At 38.4% G+C, this 10,964-nt stretch overlaps 1 protein-coding gene across 1 annotated transcript; it reads left to right on the top strand.

Moving 5' to 3' along the window:
• Positions 1–737: 737 nt before the first annotated feature.
• Positions 738–7,828, top strand: LOC137975239 (carbonic anhydrase 2-like). The gene is made up of 8 exons (XM_068822326.1): positions 738–964; positions 3,941–4,012; positions 4,481–4,513; positions 4,608–4,921; positions 5,167–5,259; positions 5,364–5,427; positions 5,593–5,753; positions 6,550–7,828. Exons 2-8 carry the CDS (start codon positions 3,955–3,957, stop codon positions 6,841–6,843), a joined length of 1,017 nt encoding a protein of 338 aa, XP_068678427.1. The 5' UTR covers positions 738–964; positions 3,941–3,954; the 3' UTR covers positions 6,844–7,828.
• Positions 7,829–10,964: the final 3,136 nt, after the last annotated feature.

Raw genomic sequence — 10,964 nt, 5'->3', positions numbered from 1 at the left:
CAGAAGTTGAAGCTTAGTTTGAAAAAAACATACCATTAAGTTGAAACTTTTCTACATTTCTTACAAGTACGCTATCGGAAAAGCTTTAATTCTCAGGCTTCATTATACTTGAAGAGCGTCGAAATTAGCAGCCGACCTTAGCAACACACGAGCGTTCCAAACTGGCCCAGCGTCGTAAACCAAAACATTGGTCCCTGGATGCTGCGTCATTTCCTGTGAAGAATGATAACGTCTCCCCTCGGGGATGTCTCTTTATGTTTGTTCTTCTCACGTTTACTAAAAACGCGAGCTGTCAATTGTAATGTTCGTCATTATTAATCAAAATTTTGTATATTCGGCAATAAGCGAGATATCACGTGAGCGACTCGTCTAAGGTCGTTCATAATTCATTTTTGTATATCAGCTTCAAGATGCATGGCTCATTTTTGAACAATTAATTGGGTATCTTTTGTCAGATGTTTTTGCCCGAAATCAACAAATTCTGTGTACCTTAATGTTGCCTACGATAAAATCTACCTTTATCTTTCTTACGTGTTGAAAAAGTTACTCGTTTTGCGCAGGACCCCCACTGGGTAACGACAGTGTTTGGTAGAAACAGCAAAACAAAGACGAAAAGAAATCCTAAATATCAAAATACTCCTTACTTAGAAACTTAGAATATTGCAATATTGACAATATCATAGGAATCCTATCTTAGAGCTGAAGGTATAAAAATCGAAAAACTTTCCAATTTTTTCAGTGTTCTCCGAGATCGCTTCGACTGCTGATCAAAACTTCCAGAACCGGTTCTAGATATTTTCCAGCGATCGCAGCGATCCTGATACTCAGAAATAATTGAAATTCCTGGTTCCCAGCTTCAGTCATAACTCGTTAATTTAACTGGGAGCTTATTTCTTCCTATTTGAAGTCAAGCAGCACACATTTTCAAGCTATATCTTCAAAAAGAGAGGTCTTCAATTTCAAGGTAAATTACGCATTTGTGGTAGATGTGATTAATTTTGTAGCTGGTAGCAACGATGATGACGATGACGAGGACGATAAATAGCTTGTCTACAATGGGTTCAAATCGTCAGTTGAGTATGTGCATGTGATAAGTGTTTATTGAGATTAAGGAATTTCGAGACGCCGGTACAATTATCTCTAACCATTGGACCTACAACTTTTCAAGTTGATCAACTTTTTTTCCAAAACCCCTTGCGTCAAGTAATTTAAAAATTTGAAGTAAAGGGAAATCGTGAATCCATGACGTTTCAGTAAAAATTGAAAGATTACGAGAAAATGCAAACAAAGGCAAAAATATAGTTAAAAAAAGCCTCAAACGCACGCCTGCCTTAAGCTCGTTTACTGCAATTTTTGCGTAAGTGTTTTATCAAGCAAAGAACAAATAACCGATCAAAATCCAATTTGTTTTTACAATTTGCCAACTCGAAGAATTTATTTTGAATTGAGATTTCTGTTCTGTAATGTACCTATTTTTTCCCGCTGTGGATAATATTAGAATTTAATTACGAACAATCTGCTTTTGGACACAAACGAAAAGAAACCTTTTAATGTTGAAACATACAGACCTTTGCCACGTTATCGTAATTCTCGGGTAGATCCTACATCTAACGTTTTGATGATTTTACTTTGCTAATATACGAATTCTTGATATTTATCGTGATAAGCAGCCTCACAAGAAGAGTAAATGATGGTCTTTAATGAACTGATCATATGAAAGATAGAGACTTGAACTCAGTTCATTTTCAACGTCGCTTTTTCCATAATTTCCCTTCTCGATGTAGCATACGGAAAGATATGCTTTTGTGTGCTCTGAGCTTGGGTGTCCTGTGGATCGGTACTTTTGCTCTCGGAAATTTCTTCAGTTTATGAGCTTTTAATTCGACCTTAGCTGTGTTGACCCTTGTCTGAAAATGTGGTTGTCCTCTCAGTTGAGCGTTGATGATTTAAAAAGATGCCATTCCTGGTTTCCCTCATAGAAAGTAGTTTTTAGGGCAAAGGAAAAAGTCTCTTCTGAACCGGGATTGATCTTGCTTATCGAGTTCAACGTTATTCAGTTAAACGAGCTTCTTTAAACTTTTAAACAAAAAGCAAGAACTTCATTAATTTTCTTATGCTTTTAATTTGGTTATTTCTCTTGTGAACCGAATCTATATGGGTGTAGAAACAACGAAGCGCATTTACTTTTAGTTTTGTTTTTACATCCTACGGGAAATTAAACGCGAATCCATTGACAATCTTGACACAATATCAATAATAGGTTGACGATGTTATAAGTAAGATCCTCGTTAATGACCTTATTCCATTTCACCTGTCTTGTTGTGTCTGGAGTGGAAATGAAAGAGATCGGAACTAAAAGGAAAGTTGAAGAACTCTGATCTTTACCATGCTCGCATTCTCAGGCTTTTACGTCCTAGCTACAAGGCTCGGTTGCATAAAATCAATGAACAAAAAAAATCTAAGTGAACCGAGACGGATTACTGTTTGGGCACAGGCCAATACGTTGTTCCTAGAGCCTGTCAAATGTCTTATTTGTCTCTCGGACGAAACAATTTTCTTTCTTATCATCTCAGAAATAATTATAGTGTCCTGACCAAAATTCCCAAATAAAAGAACTCATTAACACTTAAATTAAGGTCTCATCTTGGACAATATTGTTAAAATTACAACATCTTTGATATTTTTTGCGTCTGACCTTTTGTCGGATGGGTCTGTAATTTTTGGTGTTGAAGTCGGCTATAGTCTTTCTTTCTAAAGGAATTAAAACCATTTTTTTTCCAATGCATGGGGTTACCGAAATGAACAGAAAGATTACCTTTACAAAAATGCACCCACCCTCTTAAGGTGGAAATTGTTTTGACCAGTAATATAGATAACTCATATATGACATAAGGTCATGTGCATGCGATATTGTGTACTCACGTGCTCCCGTAATATCTTCCATCTCCTAACATATAATCATGTGTCCTCACGTGCTGCAGTGAATGTTGCTTTTTGATAATAATCTTCACTTGAAGGACCTCAGGTGTTTATAACTTTGATTTTATCAGTAACGATGAGGCATGCCTGATACAACCCGATAGAAGCATCACGTGCACTAAGGACCTCACGTGCGTTCGTGTTATCAGTATAACTATGTGGCAGTACTTGAAAAAGCTGGGTTGCGCCAAACGTAGGGAGTGGAACCCACTTTCCTAATTCTATTTCGGATGGTTTATCATTGCGCTTCAATAGGCTCTCGGGACTAGCAGGCCACTAAACTAGATCCGCGATTTGATTTACACCTTTTCGTGTCGAATATGATTCTAGAACGGATCTAATCCAATCATTAAGGAGAGATTAGTTTCACTAAGAATTCACAGGGGAATTCGATGGAGAAACGAGTAAGCAGTTTTCGGAAACAATTGATGTTTCCCGGCCTAGTAATTGTCAAGCAAAATAATATTTGAACGCTCTTGATACTTAAATACTTGAATACTCTGAACACTTGACAGAAGTCGCCAAAAACTGGGAAAATGATCAATGATGGAATAATTAATTTTGTTGACGAGTACTCCTTTAGTTTCTTTTGCTATTTTTTCAGCTGCAATTTTAATGTCTTTCATCTAAATGAAACCGATAAGTAGTTTGCACTTAAGTATTGCAAACGGCCTCGGTTTTAAACATAATGCAGTACCTTATCTTTAAAGTCGTCCTTAAATATTACTATAGCACGTTCCCGATCAGTATCGATCTGTTAACAGAAATTCTAAGATCATGAAAGCTAAGGTTGTGTTACTTAAGGCCGACCTCTCCTTCAGCTCATCCGCTTGAAACCATGAGACAAAAAAGACCAATCTGTCTTACGTCCATTTTTGCCACTTGCCAGGGTCCACCCATTAATCATGCACGTATTGCTTGCGTATGCTTAAGACTGATTGTTTTGTCTTTTTTTCCACAGCTTACATAGTCAATATGAATCAGTTTTTTTTAGCCGCGGTTCTCAGTGTCGCTTGGGCATCATTTGCCGTTGGTAAGCTACTAGTTTGCATGGCTTTTATGTTTTCTTAGTGTCTATAGAACACATACTTGTAACGTTACTCTTTCTGCCGCAAAAGGAAACTGATGAACACTCTTTATTCAGAAAGTTTAATTTAAAAAATTTAGAAATCCTATATAACTCAAACTAAACAGTTAGTTTTCCCAGTTGTCGATATTCAATATCGACGACCCAACATCTTTCTGATTGCCAAATATCAGATACAAGTTCTGACAAATATTAATATCAGCTGTTACTGTATAAGTAAAATGCTTCCTTCTCAGCCTGCTCTCGGTATTTAGTTTCTGTTATCTTCATAAATGACTCACGTTACAGTTTTTGAACTGAAAATCGTGCACTAGCAAACAGAAAATAAAAACAAAGTGGGAAAAAATGTTAATTGAAAGTAATTCAAGACAAAGCGTGTACTAACATCGCCCTTTTTGTCTTTTTCTCTTTTAGCTCAATGGAGTTACAATCCAAATGCTTTAGACGGTGAGGATTCTTTGTCTCAAGTATACGAAAATCTTTTATACAAACTTTGAAAAGTTAGCAAGCCTTATGACATTGTTATCGCTTAAAATTGTAGGTCCGCAAAATTGGAAGGGAGCTTGCAGCACTGGAAAAAGACAATCACCAATTGACATCGAAACTGCAAAAGTATTTGTCGACAAAGAACTGGGTACCTTCACACTAAAAAACTACAACAAGACACTAAACAAGACTTTCACTGCTTCCAACAATGGCCATGCCCTGGAGATGTCCTTTCCTCACAGAGTGTACAATGTGAGTGGTGGAGGACTGAATGGCGTTTATACAACAGTTCAGTTTCATTTTCATTGGGGAGCCAACAACATGGTCGGATCAGAACACACTGTCGACGGAAAGGAATATGCTGCAGAGGTATGTAAAACAAACGATAATAGTGATTTCCATTCTTTAATCTTCACTTATCAGTGGCAAAGGATTTTTTTTTTACACTCAATGATAACTCTCTTGATACCTTTTTCTCTTCGGCACAGAAGTAACGAATTCCTCTGTTTCTCAGCGCTCTATAACTAGATCATTCATACCTATCTCTTTGCCATGTCGTCAACGCATAACTATGTCACAGGAACATAAGTAAAATATTTTGCACTCTTTTACAGTTACACTTTGTCAGCTACAACACAAAATATGCCAACATCGCAGAAGCAATTGATAAACCCGATGGTCTTGCCGTTCTTGGTCTTTTGATTGAGGTAAGAATCAACTTTGATGATGAGGATGATGATGGCTCTAGCTTTCTTTAGATGACATTAGAATCGAGCATAAAAGAGGTTAATTGATTGTCTTCCTGTTTCAGGTTGGAGAACACAACAATACAGCATTCTCATTCCTCGAAACTTCCAACAGGGTTATTGAGTCTTGTAAGTAGTGATGTTGGTTTTTTTAGTGATATGTAAGTGCGCTTTTTCGAAAATAGAGCTCAAATAATGAAAACAACTCTAAAAGGTTTTTCTTCCCTACGGATATAACTCAGCTGCTAATTCATTGTGGACTAACGTGGTATCTTGTTTTCGCTATCTTTACAGTCACCGCAGTGAGCGATGTTCCAGCCTTTTCGTTTCACGATCTATTGCCTGCCGACAAGACTAAGTTCTACCGGTACAATGGTTCTCTGACCACTCCTACCTGTCTGGAATCTGTCACGTGGACTGTGTTTAGCGACCATGTCTTCATATCGCAATACCAGGTACAGTCGTAGTAATAACTAAGCTACATTGACTCGTGCGGTCGGCTCTACTCTGAAAGGCGATGGCTGTGAAATTTGCTTTATAGAAAGTCAGAACATTTTAGTTTCTGGCTGTAGTCATTACTGAGGCAGAATCAAGAATCAAGAATCAGTTAAATTTATTCCCTTACAGTAAACAAAAGTCCTCCGCGATTATTCCATCTCGTTCACGTCCGGCGTACGATGTGGGCCAAGTATCCCAAAATTAAATTGGTACGAGCTGTGTCAAAGAAAAAAAATAGAAAATGAAAGATTCACATCTGTATGCTCATGTTGTCGTCAAAACCTCAAATTTGGTGATTTCCCCCCGGGGGGGAGGGGGGTGCTCGTCAGAAATTGTAAATTAAACCCCTAAAAGAGATCAATCTGGGCGTGACCCAGGCTTTTTTTGATCCCAAAGAGAGGCCTTTTTTTCGGTTTTTATGAATGAGTCAAGTAAATAAAGAAATCAAAAATATACGTTGTACATATACCGTAGCCGTCGTAGTTTCTTAAACTTCTAATATATATTTGAACTACGGACTCCATTTAGTTATAGAAGTCTTATAAAAGCCATCGTCATTCTGAGACTCATAAGAAATCTTTTAATTTGATTCCGAAGTTCAAATATATGACAGTTGATATCATTTTCCTTCGATTTTAAGTTTTACGTAAGTCGTGTTTACCACGCATCTATTAGATTTCTTGAATTTACGTATTTGGAATATTTGGAACTGATGGTTTGAGGAAATGTATCAAACATTTCTTTTCGTTTTAGCTGGACCTTTTGCGAAGGCTCGAAAAGAACGGCACTTTACCAGAATTTGGAAATTACCGTCCAGTGCAGCCACTCAACAACCGAATTGTCAAAGCAAGTTTCCCACGCTCCTCACCTTGTGCTATTACCAAGACAGTCACCACAACAGTTACCGTCACGGCTACTGTCCGCGCAGACACTGGTACTACCACGACGGTGCCTAGAGTAGCAGTGGATTCTGGAGGCTCCTCTGGTGTCACTATGACCCTCGGTGTGTTCTTGCTGATGTTGTCAGTCTCCCTTTTCTTGCAGTAGTTCACAGACACCTACCAACCGTTGTTCATCAATTCCATTCTCGTTCTTCGAGCTGTTGGTTTTTGCGTACCCTACGCCATAGAAAATGCGCAGAAGAGAGAAACTCTGGGGTCGGTAATGACCACACATTCGCACTACGTGCAGTTCGGAGAACAAACACCTTCCACAAAAAAAGATTCGAAATAACATCTTTGAAAATCCTTCTTGCTAGGCGGTTACCATTACTACATACTTTCATAGATGATTTTTGAACAGATTATTTTAAATATTTAAATACCGTACATTCACTGACCAGGGTTTATAAGGTTTTACATAAGTTACTTTTTGGTGCATTAACCGCACATCGACGAATATTAAAAGCGCTTGACCAGATGATGGTTATAATTTCACTCCTGCCTCCTTATTAAAACAATTAGCAAGTAAGCTACACTCCAACTTCGCTTTAGTGTATCTCGTGCATAGGATAGGAGTTACCTTACTGGAACTGTCCCAATCAATTTGTCTAGGATTGTAGATACGATTTATTACACGCTCGTTAGATTAGTATCGAGATATGCTTCTCCTGTGTGGGCTGCCCTGCTTGACTATTTTTCCGATGTAATGGGGTCAGTACAGAAGACGACTCTCCACAATTTCTTACCTCAGCTTAATTATGTAGATATGTCTGCTTTAAAACTGGCCTGGCCTTCAGTTCCTTTCAGTATGTGGAGATGAGGTGCGCATTCTTGAAATTTATTAGAAATGCTTTACAGCGGTGGCACTACCATAGTTGAACACTGCCACAAATTAAGATCTGGGAGTTATCAGTCTCAAAACGGCTCATCTCTGTGCAGAGTTTATGACAGTGAAGTTGAGTAAATTATGATGAGCTGTGATAATTTATTTATTAGCATGTAATATAACTAGTACTATTAAATGTTGTGTGAAACAGGTATTAGCCGTGGCCACTAATGTATTATACCACTTCAGTAGTGATAAATAAACACACGTTTTATCAGCATACTATTGTTCTAATTGAAATCCAGTCCTCCAAATGCATGGTAAAGTTTCAAAGGTCTTAGAACTTCAGTTTGTCCTTCCCGTTTTATTCATCTAAGACGACATAAACGGTATAAACACACTCAAAATACATTAATTGCAATGCTGCTATTTTGAAGCACAAAAATGGAGTCTCTGGATGAGCGAGAGAACGTTAGGGAAGAAAAAGGGAACAGTTTTCAAATCTTTTGTTTTCCTTTTGAATTTTTTTTTTGCTTCAGTACGCATTCACTTTGGCATCAAAGGATTCACCGCTATCCAAGTTACTTGATTCCATTTCTGATAATGTTGTTTGTCATGCCCCCTTAAATTTCTAGTAGCATTGGTTTCAAACTCAAGAGTCTGAAGCTTTGCTGTGCCCGTTTTTCAAACAGTTTTGGGGGGTCATAAATAGCTATGGATTTTGATTTATGAGCGAGAGGCCTCTTGCGGAATACCATGGGTAAGAAATTAGGGCGCTTATCGAAACGACGCCGCCGACGGCAACGACGACGCTGCAAACAATAGATTTAGTGAGCAAAAACAATCGCTCTGCACGTGCGTTTTACATTTGGTACATTTCTTTGCCGTCATCTCCTTAATGACGGCGTGAAATGACCAAATTCAAGGTTAGTGGAGGACGTTAGCACATGACGATGAATTTCAGTTTCTCTCTACGCTTCAACCCACTCATACCAGTTTAATCTCGACAGTTACTACACATTTTCAACGCGAAGCGACATGAAATAGTTTCGTAGTGATACGAATAACGCGAAATCGTATTTTTAAATGAAGTCCTCGTAGCCGTCGTCGTCCTCGTTTCGTAAGCTCCCTACTATTGTAATCGTACGACCACCGTACTGCGTACATCTACCCCTCCATGATGCCAATGTGACCAGTATCCTGTGACCATATCTGGGTTCAACAAGTTTAGAGCTCATCGAGGACAGCTTTTTTTTGAAGTTGACCGCTCACTAGGCCCTTCCCGATTATGCTAGCATTTTTTGGCATTATTTGGTTAAACAAGCGTTTTTCGCACTTTTCTGTAAAAGGAATACTAGCATTATTTAGCATTTTGCATAACTTTGATCCAAATTTCAACACTCCAAAGATTTTGAATGCTAAATTTTAGAATTCAAAAGCATTGTGATGATTGCTTTTGTGTTTGAGAGGGATTCTGTAACTGATGAATGAAGTGAGACTCGAAAGAAGTCTGAAACCTAGCTGGTCGATAGTTAACTTTCAGGGCTCGTTCACGCGCTTGCTCATAAAAGGAAATCTACGAAGAACATAGACCAGTCCCTTCAACGCGCAACAGAATGTGCTCTTGTTTACTAACTCCAGGCTGGCGTCATGTCACACTTCAAGAAAGCGTTAAGGACTTCGGAATAATTAATTGTTGGACAAGTTGGGCTGTATCAGAAGTTTTATTATATATTATATAAAAAAACAACAATTAAGCATATGTCGCTTGTCCAGTTGTGGTAAGCACCACATGATGCCTGAGTTTCTACGTTTTGCTTGAAATAAAGCAAAGCATTTTCTGGAACCAAAGTAGCATTATTTTGGAAATCGAGTATAATTTAAGCATTTTCACGGTGGAGCAAAACGATAATTGCTAGAATCATAAAATGCTAGTTTTACTAGCATGATCGGGATAGGGTACCGCTCACCAGGTAATGGGTTTCGATTGGATCGCAGGCTCAAACCAGGTTAACTAATTGAAAGAATAAATAACGCGGGAGCTTTGGTTTTAGGTGGCTAAATCTATAGAACTACATAAAAATATGTGTGCCAAATGTGATGCGCGCGCGCTGGGTCGAAAGCGTTTAAAAAATTAATCGGAATAGCTTTGGATTTCTCCTTAAGATTGAAAAAGAAGTTGCGCCAAATAATCTGATTGCAAAACAGAAAGCAAAATGCGATTGTCAAATGCCCTACTGATCGACGATTGAAACTTGTACACTAGCTAGTAATCTGCCTAGTGGAGAAGAATCGCGCGCCCCACCCACCACTGCCCGGGAACATTCCCTTCTAAGTCAATCGAACCACCATCTTTAGTCAGTCAAGCGCACGGGCCGAGGAGAGACCGGTGATAAAGCGAGATAGCTCTCGATGACATAAAACGTTGAGAAGCGTAAGACAGAGTATGAGGGAAGGTACAGTTATTTCCACCCTCTTTGGGGATTGATAGCTGATTTAAACTATGTAGAGTGCATATTCAACCTACAGTAGGTAAAATGAGGATCACCATTTAACCTTGGTTAAAACGGATTCATCCTGAGCCCGGATTTGACCGACAACAGTTACACTTGTCTGATAACTATATATATCCACTAACCATGAAATTCATTTAAATTGGACAACGGTTTTCTGGTGTTGGTATTTTTGTATACGATCCGAAGCCATTTATTGACCTGGCCTTCTCATGCAACGGACAAGAAACTTAACAGATCTTGTTTCTTTTGTTCCTATCGCCAGACCGATAATAGCATCGCGGAGTAAATAACTCTGTGTGGGCCTAATATAAGTGTTATTCATGGCCCTCTCCAAACGGCTTTCAGAGCGCCAAAAAGGAGTACAAGTACTGCCTGCTATATGCAGAAGAATACATGCTTTCACTTCATTGAATATTCATTCACTATTGATTTGAAAGAAGGGACTACATCAAATAGAACAACAGTAATATAATGTGCTTCCAAACTGAACAACCATCATTGGTTATTGTTCAGTAATTCATCCACAAATAAACAGCGTGAGAAAATTACCACATCAAGTAGAATAAAGTAGAAATGCTGCCCGTCATCTTATTCCGTTATCATGAGTAGAAAGGCCTTATCCTCTACAATTGAGCTTTCCTTCCATCTACATGATCAAGTAACATCTTAAACATCGTACAGTAGTACTTAACAGCGGTAGAAAAGAATAGACCACAACTTTATCCGCTGATTTCAAAAATGGCAAAAAAGCAGAAGAATTGCACCACAATATAATTGTCCTGTAGTGATCACGTCAGTTAACATGTTAACTTGGACAGCATTATCGATAGGACCATCGCACAAGTTTTCCTCAATAGCTTTCACATTCGCGGACTTAAAATGCTG

This window comes from Montipora foliosa, chromosome 11, assembly GCF_036669935.1.
Source record: "Montipora foliosa isolate CH-2021 chromosome 11, ASM3666993v2, whole genome shotgun sequence".
NCBI classification, from domain to species: domain Eukaryota; kingdom Metazoa; phylum Cnidaria; class Anthozoa; order Scleractinia; family Acroporidae; genus Montipora; species Montipora foliosa.
The sequence above is the reverse complement of the archived record's forward strand: the minus strand, read 5'-3'. Positions and strand labels throughout refer to the sequence as shown.

Bases quoted from the DNA above. Each gene is read 5' to 3' on its own strand.
- LOC137975239 (XM_068822326.1), top strand. From the start codon at position 3,955: ATGAATCAGTTTTTTTTAGCCGCGGTTCTCAGTGTCGCTTGGGCATCA. The intron at 4,514-4,607 runs GTGAGGATTCTT...TTAAAATTGTAG, and splicing joins CAATCCAAATGCTTTAGACG to GTCCGCAAAATTGGAAGGGA. The intron at 5,260-5,363 runs GTAAGAATCAAC...TTCCTGTTTCAG, and splicing joins TTCTTGGTCTTTTGATTGAG to GTTGGAGAACACAACAATAC.